The sequence below is a fragment of the Grammomys surdaster genome, unplaced genomic scaffold (genome assembly GCF_004785775.1).
Source record: "Grammomys surdaster isolate TR1022 unplaced genomic scaffold, NIH_TR_1.0 843, whole genome shotgun sequence".
Taxonomy (NCBI): Eukaryota; Metazoa; Chordata; class Mammalia; order Rodentia; family Muridae; genus Grammomys; species Grammomys surdaster.
The window spans coordinates 5,159,555-5,180,356 of record NW_021605262.1 but is presented as its reverse complement, the minus strand read 5'-3'; the positions used below and the strand labels follow the sequence as shown (position 1 = coordinate 5,180,356).

The 20,802-nt window shown below is 45.0% G+C and overlaps 2 protein-coding genes across 4 annotated transcripts in view; both read right to left on the bottom strand.

Annotated features, from left to right (window-relative positions):
• Positions 1–5,222: 5,222 nt before the first annotated feature.
• LOC114634106 (probable palmitoyltransferase ZDHHC11) lies at positions 5,223–19,073 on the bottom strand. The gene is made up of 5 exons (XM_028782761.1): positions 18,852–19,073; positions 10,561–10,739; positions 9,756–9,857; positions 7,312–7,436; positions 5,223–5,422 (listed from the first exon to the last, which is right to left on the bottom strand). The coding sequence occupies exons 1-5, from the start codon at positions 19,071–19,073 to the stop codon at positions 5,223–5,225; spliced, it is 828 nt and encodes a 275-aa protein (XP_028638594.1).
• Positions 18,962–20,802, bottom strand: part of Brd9 (bromodomain containing 9) — a 28,797-nt gene continuing 26,956 nt past the window's right edge. For all 3 annotated transcript variants that reach the window (XM_028782706.1, XM_028782708.1, XM_028782710.1), the window contains exon 17: positions 18,962–19,073. The gene's annotated coding sequence lies outside the window, so the exon portion shown is untranslated. The remainder of the gene's footprint in view (positions 19,074–20,802) is intronic.

The window sequence follows — 20,802 nt, the reverse complement described above, 5'->3', positions numbered from 1 at the left end:
TCCAGTTGAACCAGCACCATTTGTTGAAAATGCTGTCCTTTTTCCACTGGACAGTTTTAGCTCCTTTGTCAAAGATCAAGTGACCATAGGAGTGTGGGTTCATTTCTGGGTCTTCAATTCTATTCCATTGATCTTCCTGCCTGTCTCTGTACCAATACCAGGTAGTTTTTATCACTATTGCTCTGTAGTACAGCTTGAGGTCAGGGATGGTGATTCCTCCCGAAGTTCTTTTATTGTTGAGAATAGTTTTCGCTATCCTAGGTTTTTTGTTATTCCATATGAATTTGAGAATTTCCTTTTCTAACTCTGTGAAGAATTGAGTTGGGATTTTAATGGGGATTGCATTGAATCTGTAGATTGCTTTTGGCAAGATGGCCATTTTTATTATATTAATCCTGCCAATCCATGAGCATGGGAGATCTTTCCATCTTCTGAGATCTTCTTCAATTTCTTTCTTCAGAGACTTGAAGTTCTTGTCATATAGGTCTTTCACTTGCTTGGTTAGATTCACACCAAGGTATTTTATCTTATTTGCAACTATTGTGAAGGGTGTCATTTCCCTAATTTCTTTTTCAGTCTGTTTATCTTTCATGTAGAGGAAGGCTACTGATTTGTTTGAGTTGATTTTATAACCAGCCACTTTGCTGAAGTTGTTTATCAGGTTTAGGAGTTCTCTGGTGGAAGTTTGGGGGTCACTTAAGTATACTATCATATCATCTGCAAATAGCGATATTTTGACTTCTTCCTTTCCTATTTGTATCCCTTTGACTTCTTTTTGCTGTCTAATTGCTCTGGCTAAGACTTCCAGTACTATATTGAATAGGTAGGGGGAGAGTGGGCAGCCTTGTCTAGTCCCTGATCTTAGTGGGATTGCTTCAAGTTTCTCTCCATTTAGCTTGATGTTGGCTACTGGTTTGCTGTAAATTGCTTTTACTATGTTTAGGTAGGGGCCTTGAATTCCTGATCTTTCCAAGACTTTTATCATGAAGGGATGTTGAATTTTGTCAAATGCTTTCTCAGCATCTAGTGAGATGATCATGTGGTTTTTTTCTTTAAGTTTGTTTATATAGTGGATTACATTGATGGATTTCCGAATATTGAACCATCCCTGCATTCCTGGGATAAAACCTACTTGATCATGATGGATGATTGTTTTGATGTGGTCTTGGATTCGGTTTGCTAGAATTTTATTGAGTATTTTTGCATCGATGTTCATAAGGGAGATTGGTCTGAAGTTCTCTTTCTTTGTCGGGTCCTTGTGGGGTTTGGGTATGAGTGTAATTGTAGCTTCATAGAACGAATTGGGTAGTGTTCCTTCTGTTTCTATTTTGTGGAATAGTTTGAAGAGAATTGGTATTAGGTCTTCCTTGAAGGTCTGATAGAATTCAGCACTAAAACCATCTGGTCCTGGGCTTTTTTTAGTGGGGAGGCTTTTGATGACTGCTGCTATTTCCTGAGGGGTTATGGGACTATTTAGATGGTTTATCTGCTCCTGGTTTAACTTCGGTACCTGGTATCTGTCTAGGAAATTGTCCATTTCATCCAGGTTTTCCAGTTTTGTTGAGTATAGGCCTTTGTAGTAGGATCTGATGATTTTTTGAATTTCTTCAGTTTCTGTTGTTATGTCTCCCTTTTCAGTTCTGATTTTATTAATTTGGATACTGTCTCTGTGCCCTCTGGTTAATCTGGCTAAGGGTTTATCTATCTTGTTGATTTTCTCAAAGAACCAACTCCTGGTTTTATTGATATTTTGTATTGTTCTTTCTGTTTCTATTTGGTTGATTTCAGCCCTGAGTTTGATTATTTCCTGCCTTCTACTCCTCCTGGGTGTATTTGCTTCTTTTTGTTCTAGAGCTTTTAGTTGTGCAGTCAACTTGTTAGTGTGTGCTCTTTCCAGTTTCTTTTTGTAGGCACTTAGAGCTATGAGCTTTCCTCTTAGCACTGCCTTCATGGAGTTCCACAAGTTTTGGTATGATGTGTCCTCATTTTCATTGAATTCTAAAAAGTCTTTTATTTCTTTCTTTATTTCTTCCTTGACCAAGTCATCATTGAGTAGAGAGTTGTTCAGTTTCCATGTGTACGTGGGTTTTCCATTGTTTTTGTCATTATTAAAGACCAGTCTTAGTCCGTGGTGATCTGATAAGATGCAAGGGATTATTTCAATCTTTTTGTATCTGTAGAGGCTTGTTTTGTGACCAATTATATGGTCTATTTTGGAGAAGGTACCATGAGGTGCTGAGAAAAAGGTATATTCTTTTGTTTTAGGATGAAATGTTCTATAGATGTCTGTTAAGTCCATTTGGTTCATAACTTCTGTTAATTTCAAAGTGTCTCTGTTTAGTTTCTGTTTCCATGATCTGTCCATTGCTGACAGTGGGGTGTTGAAATCCCCCACTATTATTGTGTGAGGTGTAATGTGTGTTTTGAGCTTTAGTAAAGTTTCTTTTATGTATGTAGGTGCCCTTGCATTTGGAGCATAGATGTTCAGAATTGAGAGTTCACCTTGGTAGATTTTTCCTTTGATGAGTATGAAGTGTCCTTCCTTATCTTTTTTGATTAATTTTGGATGAAAGTCGATTTTATTTGATATTAGAATGGCTACTCCAGCTTGTTTCTTGGGACCATTGGCTTGAAAAATTGTTTTCCACCCTTTTATTCTGAGGTAGTGTCTGTCTTTGTCACTGAGGTGCGTTTCTTGTATGCAGCAAAATTCTGGGTCTTGTTTGTGTATCCAGTCTGATAGTCTGCGTCTTTTTATTGGGGAATTGAGACCATTGATGTTAAGAGATATTAAGGAAAAATGATTGTTGCTTCCTGTTATTTTTTTTATTAGAGGTAAAGTTATGTTTGTATCTTTTTGGGGGGTTGTTGGAAGATTACTTACTTGCTTTTCCTAGGTTGTAGTTTCCCTCACTTCCTTACATTCTTATTAAAACATTACTTCTTCCCAGGGAAGGAAGCCAGTTGATAAGCATGTCCAAGGATGAGTAATGTCCCTGTATGTACTTTAGGTACCAACAGCTAGCTCTGGCAATGTATGGATTCTGTCCTTTCTCCACTGGATTCAACACATTGTTCCTCACCCAGCGTAACCACACTCCTCTCTCTCATCCCTCCATTGCAGGAGCTTCAGCTTCCCACACTTACTGGACATTGAGCCCTCAAATCTCCAGCCTATCTTCAAAGTGGTGTCTGACAGAAGGCCATCCATGAGTGCTTGTACCTTGAGATTCATTCCTTGAGTGTAGGCTAGATCTACAGACTAAACTTTGGGTGAGCCTTATCTACAGCCAGGGTATTCTTCTGCCCTGCTCCTTCCATGAAGCCAGTCACTGTTGTGAAGCACTTTGCAGTCCATCAAGAAGGATGGGAGCAAAGTGGTAGATCAGTGAAGCTACCCTGCCAGTCATCTTTCAGAGAGTTTAGAAGAGGAATCTTATGGTGGAAGTGTGGCCACTGAATCCCTATATGAGTGCCCTAAAGAGGACTCAGTTGAGCTGTGTTTACCCTGGCCCTACAGTGATGAGTGAGAGCTACAGTTTGGGGCAGGCTTACTAATAACAATAACCAATATGCCCTGGAAATACTTGGTGTCTAAACTCAACATGTTCAGCCTGACTCCAGTTCTTCCCTCTCAGAGGAACACTTTCTAGTCTCCTCATACTGAACAACCCTATCCTTAGTATCACACCAGTTCCAGCTACCACTGGTTATAACTTGTCCTGTTCTCAGCCTGAGAGCCCATCCCAAGTGTCATTAGAAACAGTGGTGGCAGCAGTTCTCAGTGGCTAGCTGCCCCTGACTTGTTCTCCAGGGTGTGGCATAGCAGATGTGGTATCACCCGCAGTACACTCTCAGTAAAGTGGAAAGGGAAAGTGGCTAACACCAAATTTGTGTTCCTGGGCAGTATGGACCTGTTATCTTCAGGGCCTATAGGTGTAGGTTCCGTAGGGAGAACTGACGTGACACCAGGTACTAGACCTAACTCTGAGAGATGGGGGGAACATCTAGATAAAAAAGGACATGTGTTCTACATGAGGTCAGGTGCCAGGAAAGATGGCATTACTGATAAATCTGAAAGCATTTAGACATGAGAAAAATTTCTAGATAAGCTTAGAAATAATGTTTTTTTAAAATTCCTATTTATAAAAGTAGTGGAGAGCTTTAAAAGTAACCCAAAAGATACATCATTCAGAGTGTTTAAGTCACAGGGAATGTGAGGTGCCCTCCTAGCTCTGTTATTGATAAAATAAAACATGGTGTTCTGTTGAAACATAGGCTCAGTTGAAGTAAGTTTGAGGTTTGGTTCTCTCCCACTCTACAAATACAACCAAACACACGTAAATATAAATGAACCAGGTCATTCCTATATACAACCTAAAAATATAGCTTCAAATTAAAACAACAAGATTTAATCCATGGGTCTTCACTATACTTGGAAGAAGAGGAGGAAGAAGGATGTGTGAAAAGAAGGAAGGAGGAGGAAGAGGAGGAGGGGGAGGAGGAAAAAAAAGGAAGAGAAGAAGAAAGGAGGAGGAGGAGGAGAAAGAAGACAAGAAGAATCTAAGTCTCAAGTCATCAACAATGCTGAAGTCAGGAGTGTGTGTTGAACATACTTGTAGGCTAGGTTTATGGTAATTCTGCTAGTAAGAACCATTGGTCATAAGTGGGGTTTTTCCATGGGAGAACCCCAGCACTCTGCCAGGTACTATTATCACAGCCTCAGGCAGGGTCTGTACCACCATTAAGGTCTGGATAAGTGAAGCTGGAGGAAACCTGCACAGCAGGAGTAGCCAGGCTACCATTGCAAGAGACCAAAGAAGTTTCCCTACAGCAGAAACCATGTGTATAGAAGAGGTGGCTCTAACTCAACACTTTCTTAGGGAGATGGTCATAACAACATAAAAGGTGTCTGATACACATTTGTGAATATAGGGTCTCCTCTTTGGATGAAGGAAACCAGTCCTCTGAGCTTAAGTTTCATTGTTATAATTTCTGCTTGTTGCTTTCTTAAATCCTGCTGCTCCTAGTGTCCTACTCTTGCATAATAGTCATATTCTCTTATCTCTGTATATTTTAGTGTCTCCTGTGCTTTCTGTGGGCTTCTGACCATGAGTTCAGTTCCCTGCGACTTGCTGGCCTTCTTTTGGTCTCTCTTTCCTGTAGTCTGTCCTTTTTCTATGAGCTCATTTCTGGCAAGGATTCCCAAAGCACTGTCTGCCTCAAGACAGGTGAACTAAAGTGGCAAGACTAGAGTGGTACATACTCAGGTAGATGTGGAAGAGGAACAGATGCCCGAGCAGCACAAAGCCGGCAATGTCTAGCAGCAGTACCATCACCGCGATGGAAAGGACCACAGGGGTCTTCACAGGCACAGGCCACAGTGAGGGGAACAGCAGCCATATGTTCTCAGAGCTGATCTCTATGAAGACAGAGAGATATGTCCATCCAACACCTATCCAAACTGCAGCACCTGTGGTCAGGTAAGCAGAGGGATAGCACTTGCTAGGGTGAGTGAGGACAGCCAGCCAAGGGATAGGTTTTGCCCTGCGTTTGCCCTATCCTATGGACCCACTGGCTGTGGCTAGCACTATGATATGATTCCCACTTTATGGATTCAAGATGATAGAAGTTCCTGAATACTGGATTGCAGAGCCAGCCCCTCTCCTCCCCTTCTCCAAAGTCTTGACCTTTATTTCAGATCAGTCACCTCACAGACATCAGTGAAGACCGAGCCCTCTTAGTGAATTTCTTAAACACTGTTCTCTATGGCCCTCAAGATCAAGACTATGAATATGGTGTCTCCAAGGCTGTGTGCAGACCAGTGGAGGATCAGACTCCAAGCCCAAGCATGTTGACCCTTATCACATTCTAGAATGGTGTAATCTGAAAAGGGAATACCATATGCTGCCATGTGGGCTGGGCCACTGGATGTCCACTCACAGATGTCCCTTACTCAGTGATGACATGGTGAACTTCAGCCCACAAGATGCTGAGTTCAAGCCATGGACTCTGTAGGGTCCTGGAATGGCAAACCAGGAAGTGACCTCCACTCATACTCAAAGAATCACAAGTCTACTCCTAGGAGTGATGTGCTTCACTTCTCTGCACCACATTTGATGTCATGGTCAGTGGCATGACACATACTCTGACTTTCACCATACTCTGACCATCAGTCACCATACTCTGACTTTCTCTATTCCCTTCCTTTCTTTTACCTTTCTCTACTTGCTCAGCATGGCAATAGTTTAGGGAAATGTAATAGCATTATTAATGAAGGGGCCATTTCATGCTAAGGAGTACCAAGAAGTCCTAAGTAGTTACAGAGGATATGGAAGCTGAGGTCCTTCTACATGGATCTCACAAAGCTCTTTCTTAAAAGAACATTCTGTCATGTTGGCTCCAGGAATGCCCCAAGACAAGTGGCACAAGATGCTAACCTCTCCTATAGCAGGGCTTGGGTAGATGCCTATGATGCTTGGAGGGGAGGTGGGGTGGTACCCCCCTAGCCCATAGGATAACCAGCAAAGGAACATCCCACTTAAGTCACCTGTGTCAGTATCTTGGGGCTTTTGTAGCAAGTGATCATAATCTGGTGGAACTTAGGCTATACAGTAATCCTCTCATATCTGTAAGCCACAAGCCTGAAATCAGAGCATCTTTTCTGTGGTTCCAGAAAATGCCCCTTCTATCCTCTTTCTGCTCTGAGTGCTCCTGGGCTTATGGTCATATTGTCCAGCCTATGAGTCCTACTTCCATAGGTCCTTTGCAAGTCTGTATTTCCTCTTGTTTCTCCTGAAGACATTGTCATTGGATTTTGGGCACATGAGGGGCCTAATATGAGTTTCTTAGCTCGGAGACACTTTTTCCAAATAATGTGCCATCTCGTGTCTAGGACAGGACTCAGACACATTTTGGTGGCCATGTTCAACCCAATCCCTTTCCTTCTTGTTTGTTTCTGACATTTATGTCATGGGCTTGGACTTCTGGACCTATTCAATCATAGAATCACTGAGCTTCTCCTCAGAATCTGTGGCTAGACATATAATAGCCCTGCTTTCTTCTGTTCCTGTCTACAAATAGTTGTCTCCTACAAGATAGGCACCTGCCTTCTCCACCCAGCACTGCTAAATAGTCCACTGTCTAGGTGTTCAAGACTGATTGAAAGGTCAGGGTATACATCACTCTAATCCCTGGTCTCAGGTCAATTGGAGAGTGAGAGAATATAGACGGGTTGAGGTAAGGTCTGGAAGCCTAACGCTCAGCGCATGGGAACCAGGCAGTAGCAATCCCTGAGCATCAGATGGGTACCTTTATATAGGGGATCTGTGCGAAGCTCATCAGGGTCGACAAAATACTGGATGAAGACGTACAACAAGATAATCATCATACCAAGAAGCCCAAATGCAGCTGAGGCCACAGAGCAGAAGAAGAACCTGCATGAGAGAATACTTCTCAGAGATGAGCAAGTCAGAGATTAGCACAGACTAATACCCAGCTGAGTACATAAGATCAACACACAGGTCTGGTGTGGTAATGTGGAAGCACAGAACCAGAAGTCTACTGGTGTCTTCTCCACCCTTCCTTCTTGTGTTCTTTCTACTATGTCCTTCACATACTCTAGGCTGATTCTGGCTCATAATTATACTGCTCCACATTTCCCATAGCCTTCTACCTGAGCCCTCATGTCCTTCCATTCTGCAGTCTACACAAGAGTGTCATTCCCATCCAATAGGAAAAATCAATCCCCAAGATGGCAGACTAACACCTAGGTGAACAGAACATCTTCCAGCAAGTGTATTCTAATCATGGCTACTCAGGAATCAAAGCCTTTCTTGGTTTTGTTGTTGTTGTTGTTGCTGTTGTCTTTGGTTTTGTTCTTGTTCTTGTTGATGCTGTTCCTCCTCCTCTTCTTCCTCTTCTTCCTCTTCCTCCTCCTCTTCTTCCTCCTCTTCCTCCTCCTCTTCCTCCTTCTTTTCATCCTTCTCCTTCTTCTTGTTAGCCTTCTTATTCTCCTTGTTCCCTTTCTTTTTATTCTCCTTCTCTTCCTCCTCCTCTTCCCCCTCCTCCCCATTGTTGTTGTTGTTCTTCTTCTTCTCCCTCTTCTTGTTCTCCTTCTTGTTCTCCTCCATTCTTCTTATTCTTCTTCCTCCTCCTCATCTTTCTCTTCTTTCTTCCTCTTCCCTCCTCCTCCTCTACCTTCTTCATTCACTGCCTTCCCATACACTGTGTCGAGCTTCTCCAGCCTTTGCTGTACCCCATTCTGCAATATCCATATGGCTTCCTGTTTATTAGGACTGTGAGACGTGGGCTTCTATTCAACTCTGGGGTCAAATTATATCAAAATGCCACTGATGGTCAAGAGAGATGGCTCAGTGGTTAAGATCACTGACTGCTCTTCCAGAGGACCAGGGTTCAATTCCCAGTATGTACATGGTGGTTCACAACTGTTTGTAACTCCAGTTCCAGGGGGATATGATGCCCTCTGGGGGTAAGAGATACCCAGACATAAAAATAGACTAAACATTCACATACATGAACTACAAATAAAAATGTTTAAATGTTTTTTTTAATCCCATTGCCCCTACTCATGCTTTCTTGGGCACTGGAGAGTGAGGGGACAGAAAGTGAAGATGCTAAGAATCAGTGCTAACTAGTGAGAATGGGTGGTACCTCTATCATCCTCTGCTCTTCCCTTGACCTCAATTTTGGCACATAAAGGCCATGTGTCAATGCCACAGCAAGCGTGCTTTCTTCTGCCTTCTCCCCACTCATGGGCAGACTCCATCTATTCCAATTTACCTTCCTAAAAACTGGTTGATTAGACAGAAAAAAAAATCTCATTTCCCTGTGTCCAGGCAGTATGAGGCTCTCAAAGGGACAGTGGACAAGGATCTCCTGGCTAATCCAGTCACTTCTAGAACCATGGTGGTCACTTGAAGGGTACACTGGGATGCCTAGTAACAGTAGTTTTTCCCTGGATGGATGGCAGAGACATCATAGCCCAATGTGTTGTCAGAGCAAGGGAAAGAACAGTGTTGGTATAAGGGGCTACTATATCCTGTTCATCTTCAGAACTCACAGGGCTAATGGACAACCTAGGCCAGTGGTTCTCAACCTGTGGGTCAAAACTCCTTTGACAAACCTCTATTTCCAAAAATATTTACATTACTATTCATAACAGTAGCAAAACTATAGTTATGAAGTAGCAATTAAAACAGTTTTATAGTTGGGGTCACCACAGCATGAAGAACGCTATTAAAGGTTCACAGCATTAGGGAAGTTAAGTACCCTGGCCTCAGAATCCAGATGCCCAGAAGCTCTCTGGATTCTGCATTCATGAGCAGGGCAATGCCTTAAGATGGCCTAGATGCTTACTCCTGTGCTCAAGGGTCTAGCCACTGTTCTTAGATTGATGGCCATGACGTTGAGAAGGTCTTGAAGTAAGTTTAGAAGGCTAGACCAGGCTTTGACCTACTGTTCATGATGAGCACTCGATTTACGGACTTTGTGAGTGTGAACTTGACCCACATGTTTAGGAACAGCCCCACCAAACACATATCAAACCTGGCAGCACACAAGCACTAAGCTCTGCCATAGTTGGAGACAGAGACATGGCCCAAAGGTCATCCTTTCCCTGTGATGTTCCCCAAGTTGATGGCCCCCTCCACTCCATCACCTGCCACTTATTCCTAGGAATACCAGGCCACAGATCCCTCTCCTAGGTCACAGCCTTGACCCTGAAAGTGCCTCACCAGTAGTTTCTCCTGCCCACACAGTTGTTCAGCCATTTGCAGTGGTGGTCAAAGCCAGAGACACATTTGTTGCAGGAGCTGCAATGTTTGGCTTTTTTGCTCCTGGAAGAGAAATTGGAAGAAACAGCTTGTTAGCCCCAAATGCACAACGGGAACTATGTGACTACCATGAAATGGTGGGTGGGGTCTCCATCTGAAGACAGTAGGGAACTGGAAGTCTGTAGAAAAGACAAGGCCATCTTGGGCAGAGAGAAGCCTGTGCCCATGGGCATTTTTCCTGGAAGATGGACCCAAGACTTCCCTGTAAGTAGGCTTGTTTGCTAGATGGGAGCCTATCTAGGAGTTGAAGGCTGGTAGTTCACCCAGTGCCTACAGAACCTTCCTGTAGCCAAGTCAGTGCGCTGCCCTGCTCAGGTTCTGGAGACTTTGTACCTCACCAGGCATCAGTTGAAATTGCCTTCCCTCCTCCCCAATTAGAAATGTGAGGTTTATCAGAAAAACCACAAGGAAGTAGAATGCTTGCCCCACCACCACCACCTCAAAGGGCCTGTGTGTACAAGATGACCTGAGAAAGACACCACTGGGCCTCAGACTGCAGCTCTTCACACCAAGGGAGAGAGTTATTGGGATTGTCAGCCTATAGGGTAGGGCAGTATAGTGCGGCCCACTAGGAGGCTGTGAGTACGTGACTGAGCCCTCTATGGAGTGCCACAAAAACCTAGTGCCCAGCAACACCAGGCTCATCTGGGCAACTGTGGGGCCACGGGTCAGCAGGACTCTACACCCAAACTCCTACTCCACTCACACGGTAACCTCACACAGGTGGCAATACTGGTTCTGAATCACATGTGCGTGTTTGGACCTGTCGAAGGTCGGCATAGGCTTCATGTAGTCCTTTTTGAGTCGGACATTGTTGTCAGCTGGATCGATGGTAATTGCGATCAAGTGCACGATGAGGTGGAACGTGAACACCCCACCCATCACCTGGGCTGTCAAGGAACACACAGCCCTGAGCCTGGCTGACATGGTAAAAAGTGTCTCCCAATGTGACAGACAGTGTCAGAGACTAAGGAAAGACCCTGGGACTCCTAGTCATTGATATCTGCAGCATCTGAGAGCATATCCCATAGAGTCACTCACTTTGGAGAATCAGACAAGCCAGATAACTACTGGTCACAGTGTGCACAAGCCCTGAAATGTCTTATGCGGCCAGGGACAAGGAAAAGCCTTCAAAAAGAGTAGTTTATACCTTAATGATAGCTTCAGAGGCCCAAAGTGGTTCACCTGGTGGCAGGTGTTTCCCAGATGGGAAAGCCTAGGATACAAATGGGACTAGACCAGGCTAGACCATGTAATATATGTGGGTTCCATTAGCAATAGAGTTACTGTTGGCCACAATACAGGAGAAAGCTATGTTCACCAGAAACATGAAGGTTAGGCATCATTTGGAGGGTACACTCCAATCTCAGCTTGAGTTAGAGCTTCAGGGGTCATGAGACTCTCAGGTACCTTTGGACTTTGCCCATCTAAGCCTACATGACCACAAGAAAAAGATCTTTGTCCCCTCCATCTCTCCTCCTGTCCCTGGGATAATATACAAAAGGAGGTATCAATTACAGAGGCTCCCCTCTCTTGCCCTGATTTCTGGGCCAGATAGACCAGCATTTACGGCATCTCTAAAGGAAGCCAACAAAGTCCCATGCCCCACAGCCTAAGTTTGTGCCAGCAGGCAGGCTACCTTGTGTCCAGGCAAGAGAAAGGACATAGGCACACACAAGAGGCTCTGCAGAGATTTTAACAGGACATGGGCAGTTAACTCAACAAGAAACCCCTTTTTCCAGCCCTTCTAAGAACTCAGTTGTTGGCCTGGCTTGTAGTGCTGATTTCCAGAGCCATCCTGCATGCTAGGGTTGCATTTTGTGGGCAACATGTGTTGTGGAAGAACCCTAATGAAGGTCCCAAAAGAATCAATGATGTAGGATAAGCCTGCAAGAGGCCTATATGCTGACCCAAACTCTGGTGCGGGCCCTGTCTTGCTCACCCCATCTTCCAGCATGAACTGGCCAGTATGCAGGATTCTGGGCATGGACACAGGACTGAGAAACAGGTTCAGAGCACAGAGAAATGACTGTGAGGAAGACAGAAAGCTATATTCCAGGAAGACCAGAGTAGGAGCTGGTGCAGGACTGGATGTGTGTATAGCAGAAGAGGCTTTTACTACCTGTTCTATTGTAAAACAGATTGCAGCTATGGTAGAGGCCAGCGGGGCTGGGCACAGGGTTACTCACAGCTGTTGATACTACTGTGACAAGAGCATAGTCCAGCCGCTGTTCCCACTCCGTGAAGCTAATTTGAGGGCTAATGTGCTTCCCTCATGGTGACAGATAGTAAGGAGCATGTTCAGAGCCTGGGACACTGGTGTGTAAGGGTCAGGGACATGGGAAGTCTTATACTGCCTGAGGTGCTGACTCTAGTGTTCCCTGTAACACTAGAACAAGTCTGTTCTAACAGAAACCAGTAGGCAGGTAGAAAGCCCAAGAGGCATTTTGGGGAGCAAATCAGGTAAGGCTGAGGTCAACCACCCAGGCCCTCTGTGACCACACCTCGTGATACCCTCATATCTTCTCCAAAACACCAGCATCCAAACCCATACTACTGGGGACTCCTAGGATACAGTCTAATCATAGCATATGTGTGTGTGTGGGGGGGGGTGGTATGGCTGCAAAGTAGTTCTCAGGGTACAACTGAGCCAAGTTCCCTTGAACCTGAGCCTTCTAAACAGACCCTAAAGGACAGTCAGTCCCCAGTCATCACATGGAGTATCAGGAGGCCACCCTAAAAGCATTTATCTGTCACAAAAGGCCTCTGGTCACAAAAGGGACTCAGATCTCAGACACAACCTTCAATCTGTCCCTCTAGGACATGGAACTCTCCTACAAAAGACAAAGTTACAGCACATCTTTTATCACATTCTCCTGTGCAAAGCTTGTCCAGGAACATGTTGCCAGCAATTTTTTTTAACCACTCAATGATATCCCTGTCACCCATAGGAATCATGCTGGTGACCTTACTATACTGTATTTTGTCTCAGATGACATGGCTGGTCACTTCTTACCACACACCAGGGTGACATTCCCAAGGAGGAACCCAGAAGAAAAGCTTCTTCAGGATCTGCCCCTGTCTTCTCTAGAGCCTTGTCTCAGTGGATAGCTAAATGTGAAAGAAGCAGGGTGAGGCGTCCTCCATGGGGGCCTCCCTCCAACTCCCTCTGGAAGTTTCCATGTGGGTTGCCTATGAGAACCACAGCTGGCTAGAACATTCCCTAGCAACAATCTGTGTTTAGTAAACAAACAAAGGAAGGACGCCAGCTCAGGACACCACCCTCCTCAGCCTCCTCGAACTAGTGACCTCTCCCTTGTCCTGTTTCCGCAGGAAGAGGGGAGGCTCAGGAGGAGCCAACATTCTGATACTGTCTGGGCTCATGATTCCTCCAGGGCAAATTCTGCAGCTGAGCTACAGCAGCAGCTTAAGACATCCTGCTTGATGTCCCCCCCACACCCCAGTTCACATTGCCTTGGCACAACACAGGACTCAAAAAAAGATTTCTAGGCTAAAGTTTTGATATTCCACCGTGGGTTCTGTTGGCTAAATTGTGTTTATTATCTATTCCCTTGTCAACAGGAAAGGAGTCCCACTGACAACAGGACCCTCACAAGCCACCAGCCTGGTGCACTCTTTCTCATCTGAACCACAGAAAGGATCTTCAAGATTTTTCTCTGGCCTCAGGGTTTCCTTAGATCCTAACCACAGAAAGTCCTAGCTCTTCTAACCCAGCCCCTCTCTTCCTAGCCCCTCATAGTGCCTAGCAGGTGCCAAATGATGCTGGTGCCCTCTAGTGGCTACAAACTAGTACTATGCGCTGCTCGTTTGAGCACAATGCCAATGTAGTCAGGCTAATAAAAGAATTTCAGAGGCAACAGCCTGACCTGAAAAGCCAACGAAGCTGAAGGAGCTCCAGCGTCTCTGGACAACAGCTGAGACTGAGCTTCCAAGTAGGTTTAAAAGGGCTCTGGGAAGAAATGGAGCTGAGGCATTTGGGTATGTGGCAGGAATGGCCCACTGCAGCAAACACAAAACCACCAGAAAAGATCCAGGGTCAAACAGGGTCATGTTAGGAATAAAAAAGAAGCAATCAGTGGCTATCAGACAGTGTGTGTCTCCTAAACATATCCACGTCCTGACACCAAAGTTTGCAGACCTCATTTGCAAAACAGAGTCATCATAAGCCAGGTAAAGGAGGTCACTGGGAACAATCTGATCCACTGTGATCACCGACCTTATGAAAATGGCAACTGGAGACCAACAAGGAGATTCAGCAGTTCAAAGAGCTTTCTGTGGAAGCCTGACAACCCAGATCCTGTGGTAGAGAGAGAATCAACTCCTGAAAGTTGTCCTCTACAGGAATGGGGTAGAGAGCTGTCACTGATTGTGTTGCCCGCCTGTGAATCCCATTCTAAGCTGCCTTGTCTGGCCCCAGCAGGAGAGGATGTGCTGGGTCCTGCAGTGTCTTGATGTGGCAGGGTGTGTTGGTACCCTGCGGGGGGCAGCGGAGGGGGCTTCTCCTCCTTCTTGGATGTAAACTGAATAAATAAATAGAAAAAAGAAAAGAATGTTGTCCTCTGAACTCCACATACATGCTATGGTGAACAGAATACAAACACACACACACACACACACACACACACACACACTAAATATTTTTATGAGAAACACAGCAGACTGAATTCCCAAGGCAGAAGATGAGCCAACACTGGGAGAAGACTGCATTCCCAGGCCAAGGTAGTACCAGGTGACAGAGTACTATCCAGTGACTTTCAGGAGAATGTGGCCCTGGGTCAGTTTCATTTTAGACTGCTACCCCAGAACTAAAAGAAATACATCACCTCTCGCCCAAGACACCTTGGGTAGCTCTTTTAGGACAGCCATATGTCTCACACACATTATTCCACAGTACTGATGGAAAGACATGAAAGAAAGGAAGCAAGACGGAAGGCAGGGAGCAGGGAAGAAAGTCCTCCTTTATCAGGCATAGGTGGACAAATTCAGGAAGAATGGCAGATCTAGATTTAGCACTGACTGTAGCTAGACTCCCACAGGTACTACACTCTAATGGCAGTGGGTTGTGCTAACACCTGTATCATACTCTTACTGAAACTTCCTGGTCAACCTGACAGGCCACAGGCTACCTAACATCTCAGAAATGCTACAGCCAAGCTCAGACTGGCAACCGCCATGCGCCAGTAAGAAGACAGGGAGGTTCTCTTCCTACATTCAAGACTCAAAGATGACTAGATTCTGGCTTTTAAAAACTTGTATAAAGGACATTTGGGAGACATTAGAAATTGTCGAACTATTGCCTGTTTTTTATCCATGCTAAGGCATTTAGTGGGGGTTCCGTGTCTGATGTCACATAGACAGAAGCTGATGAGCGATGGGCTGATGACTTCAATATCATCTCTTATCCCTCATCATGGTTGTAGGCCCAGGAAGACAATTACCTACATTAAAGAGCACAACAGGAACTGATGGCATTGGTTTTCAACTCTGCAGACCTAGGGGGCTGAGGAGTCTTGGTTAAAGGAGACGACCCCAGACAGAAGCTATTGGAGAGCAGAGGCCCTGGGTGTCAGGACACAATGGAGGCTCAGTAGGCCAACAACAAGGTCTGGAGATTCTGGAAGACCAAGGAGAGTACAGCAGGGTTTGTGGGCTCCGTACTAGGTATAGTGAGATGGGCTACCACTCAGAGTTGGAACCTGTCACCCTGATGAGAAGAGAAGAAGGTTGGTGGAGTGCTGTATATTTGAATAGCATGACTCAAGCAGCTGCATCTTTCTGTCTCCCTCCCTTGTGGAAATTTGAACTTCCACATGGCTTAGTCTCACACAGTTCAAATGCCCACTCCGTTCTGGTGACTGGATAGAACCTGGGCTTTATAGCAAAGACTCCTCTTAGAAGAGGATGCTGCTACTTATTTGGATCCTGGGCATGGTAGTGGGGCAGGGATCTGAGGCTACTCACTGCACCTGTAGTTGATTCCTGCAGGCCACCCTCAGCCTGTCTCTCACTGACAAGACTAGATGTTGTAAGATAGATTGAGTAAAAGTGTGTCCAGGGTTCACATGCCTGAGATATATGTGCCTGAGATGTGTGCAAACTCAAGGTGCATGTACCATGGTTGTGTGTGTTGGGGGGAGTCTTGGTCACAAGTATGCTTTGGGATGTACATTTTTCCAGGGCATGTATATCTTGGATGTGTGAATATATGCCTGGAATGTGTGTGTGCCCAGGATGCATGTGCAGGGTGGAGGAAGTCTGTCCAGGATGTATATGTGCCTATGCATACTGGGATGTATATGTGCTCAGGGTGAATGTACCTGGGATGGAAGTATCCAGAGTATGTATGTCCATGATGTGTGTCCCAGGATATGTATTTCCAGGGTTGCACATTGCCAGGATGTCTGTGGGCTCACAGTGTACCTGCCAGAGGCATCTTTGGTTTATCTCTAAAAATAAGTCTCCTATCACTAACAAGACTACATGAGCAACTGGTGTTGGCCTGCTCTGGGAATACAGGCAATGAGGGGCCTTCTTAGTTGTGATTTCTATTGCTGTGATAAAAACATCATGACCAAAGCAACTTGGGGAAGAAAGGGTTTATTTCATTGTACATTTCCAGGTAATAGTCCATCACTGAGGGAAGTCAGGGCAGGAACTCCAGCAGGACAGGAACCTGGGGGCAGGAACTGAAACAGAAGCCATGGAGGAACACTGCTTATTGTCTTGCTTACTATGGCTTGTTCAGTTTGCTGACTTATACCATCCAGGACAACCTGGTCCAGGAAAGGCACTGTCCACAGTGAGCTGGGCTTTCCCACATCAATTATCAATAAAGAAAATGACCTACGGGCCAATACCATAGAGGCATTTTCTCAATTAAGTTTCCCTCTCCAAAATTACTCTAGCTGTGTCAAATTGACAAAACTACCCAGCACAGGGCTCAAACTTTCAGGGAAAATATAGTAGCATAACTCTAAGTATATGTTGAGGAAGCCAATGACCTGCATTTCCACTTAAAGGTGAGAATCCCGATGTTAGATGAAAGAAGGGGTAATAAAAATAAAAGCTGGAAAATTAAAGATAGAAAGAGGCCAACAGTAGAGAAAAGTAGTAAACTGTAAAGGTGATTCTCTACAAGAAAGCCAGAGTGGTCATGCACACCTGAAATTCCATCATTGGAGAGGCTGAGGCAGGAGGACTGGGTGTTTGCGGTGAGCCTGGGTCACATAGAAAGATACAATTTCAGGTAAAAAGAAAGAGGGTGGGCATGGAGGGAGGGAATGAAGGAAGAAAAGAGGGGAGAGGGAAGGAGAGAGAGAGGGAGGAAGGGAGGCAAGCAGGCAGCCAATGAAGATGTTACTATATGTACTGAATGTCATACACACCTAATTCTAACACTTAGGCTGAGCCTGGAGGATCACAAGTTCATAGCCATATTGGGCTATGCAGAAAATTCTGTCCAAAAAAAAATTGCATCCTTCAGAGATGAAATAAAAAGCATAGGCAACATTGTGAATAACTTTATTCTAAGAAATTTGACATTTTAGAATACTCAAATTTCATGAGAAACATACCTTACTAAAACGAACATAAGATGAAGCAGAAAACCTGAGTAACTTTTTACCTGTTACATTGAATTCATTCTCAAAAGCCTTCCCACAAAGGAGTTTCTACCACTATGTAGAAAAGAACCAGCCACAGCTGAACTGGGAGATACTCTGCTCCAGTTTCTTCAACCAAAGACCTAGAGGTACCACCACACTGTGGGAAGCTTCACGGTGCTGCAATTACAAGTTATGGTACAATAAGTGCCCTGGGTTCAATCCCCAGTACTCACTGAAAGATAATAAAGAAAATGGTGGTGCTGGCAACAGGGATATTAGAGAATGAGTGGCAGAGTGTGCTGTGTGCTTTTCCAGGAAGATAATAGCATAGTGGTTATGAGCATAAGAACCAGGCTTCATTATAAACCACAGCATTTACGTGTGATAGTTTCTGACATCTGAGGTTTTTTTTTTTTTTTAAGATGCAACCCTTAACATGCATGTGAAAAATGAAAGACTTGTCAGTTCTAACTGCTGAAGTGGGTGACTGTGAACTACTACTGTATCCAGTCTCTGCCAAGATGTGGCAGTACTTGCCCTGGCTCTTGAACAGTCACTCAGTCCTGTGTTCTGCAAGGTCTCCTTCCACTACATATGCCTAGTTCTCCTAACTCCTAGGACCTGCAAAGTAAAGTCCACTGTAGACCCTACTCCCAAGAGTATGTCCTCACTAAGATAAATGCCACCAGTCCTCGTCTATGGCTTGTAGATGCAATTTTCTAAGCATAGGTCCACTTTGCACCAGCTTGGCACTGACTCTAAGTGGACTTATCCCTAAAGGCCTGGTCTCTTTGATCAGATGCCCACCCTAATATACACCATGCCATAAAGAAGTGAGTATGGATACAGGTCTTCCCATTGCCCTGAGGAACCATCTCTAAAGGCCTGTATAGGTGCAAGACTCCTGTATACTTTCCATGCTCTAGGAATGGGCTCTATAGAGCTATTGAAGCATACTGGCAGGCTGTGGGTCAGTGACAGCCAAGTATATGCTTCTGAAGCCCTTTCTTACTGATTTCACTACTCTCTGAGTCAACAGAGAAGGGCCTCTCTGTACACTGTAAGAAAGATGTGACTGCAGTCTATAGCTGCTTCCCTTCCCTTGGGTCACCACTTCCAGGGTCCGTCCCTACTTGTCATTTTGTATCTAGCAGATGCTAATATTCACAATAGCAAGAGCACCTTCTATCAGGCAATGTGGGAGTCACGGGGCTGACTTCAACACCACAGAAAAAAGTAATCTAGGCAGAGACAGAGCCCACTGCATAGGTATGATAGGGCTCAGGACCAATTCTCTTGAAGACCTTCAGAAGCCCTCTCCCTTCCAAGAGACATGTAGCCCAGGAGCCCACCCTTCTAGTACAAAGGATACAATATTGGCAGCACGTTTCCAGGTAGTTTGCAGAAAGGGGATAAAGATCCCAAAGGTGACAATGGACATGGTCAGGTAGGTGGTCCAGGTTAGTGCCTGAAAGGAGTGGAGGGGTGGTGACCAGCCATTCACCCTAGACAGAGGGCGTGGTAGGTGCTTCTTCACATTGTTTTCCTGGGCTTCTGGGAGGACCCGGTTCCGGTTGAAGCCACAGATGTTCATCTGAGAGACAAAAAGGACACAAAGCTGTCTATTCCTGGGCATAGAAAGAGTGTCTTGCAATACCACTTGTCATTGTCAGGGGTGTCACCAGAACCTGGGCCAGAAGCTGATATCTATATGACTAGGGTTGGCAGGAGATCCCTATCATGGCAGGTAGGTTTGCAGCTCCCAAGATAGTGGGCACAAGGCTGGGTATGTCTATTCTACACCTCTGTGAGACCAGATTTTCATGAATAGACCCCTTGATTAGGTCAGATCTGCTAGAGTACTTCTCTTGATGACACAATTCTGTCCCAAATGTTCAAGTGACAGATATAAGAAAAGACATAAAGAGAACAACACTGAGGCCTTCTTATATAAGAACCCAAGTGCATCCATTTTCATAGAACCCTACCTCCCACTACGCTTCCTCCTGGAGAGGTGCTACTGTGGAGGGAGAGCACTAGAGAGAGGGCCCAGGACAAGAAGAGCACAGAACAAGGAAAGGGGTCTGGCAGTGAGCCAACAAGATGACCCCTCATCTCCCTACCAGTCCCAAAGTTTAGCTTTGATAGTTGCTATGTGGGAATATACATATCACACAAAGCTACACACCACACATAGAACATACAGCTCCACAATACTCACGAAACACCACTCCTTACATCATACGCATGCGCCACACAATTCTTAGGTCCCCTGGAATCCTCCTTCTTGCTCCCTGGCTACCCAAACTATCTCTTCTGCCTGTCTCTGTCTATATTCTGCTCATGATACCTGTTAATACTCTGGCTTGACTCCCTCAAAGTTACACCCCACTGTCTGGAGTTTCTTCATTCACTCATTTCATAATAGCATAACTGATCCTCTCAAAACTTGACTAAGGATGTGTGACTCTGGTAAGCTTTGAATTGTGATTTTAGATTCAAGAGTCAGTGGTGCTGGGAGCTTCTAGTGTCTGTGACTACTTGGTTCATGTCTCTTCCTTCTATACTCTCCACTGTAGGCCTCAGTATAGGACCCTGCCATGACTACTAACACAGCTATAGCTAACACTCCCACAACTTCTTACATGTTACTCACAGCCATGAATTCTCTAGATGTGGCCTTAGGTGCCTCTCCTAATTCTCTTTGAACTGTTCAACCCTGCTGTTATCCATCCTGTTCATGATTTCCCATCAGTGCCCTTATTTCTCAGGAGAAGGCTTCCCAGTCTTGAATCTCTCATTGTACGTACCCATGTAGAGGTTCATCAGACAGAAATCTTGCCAGCTCTAAGAAACCAAACAAGCTATATGATAGCTGGCGTTTCCAGTGGGCTGAATCTCCCCCCATGAGGCTCTCGCCCAGGGATTCATGAGATGAAACATTACTGCCTTTGGCGAATATCTACTCTGCAGTCTTACCTCCCTCATCAGATTGAGCAGCACAGGTCAGGCACTTGTTGCTCAGTGCTGACATGTTAAACAGTGGTGGGGTGTTCCTATGAACAAAGCAGATACGGAACACCTCGCAAAGGAAGGTTCCACAGCTCATAAAGCCACAGCCCCTGGAACCAAGGAAACTAACTACTGCTGGCTGTGGGACATAACAGAGACCAGTGGGTAGCATAGATAGGATGGAAATGGGGGCTAGCTGGTTCCCACAGGTGTGGACTCTAAAAAGCAGAATCCAGCTTCACCACTCACTGAAGAGACTAAGTTGGCTTTACATGAGTTTTAACTAGAAAACTATTGCAATCTATTAAATG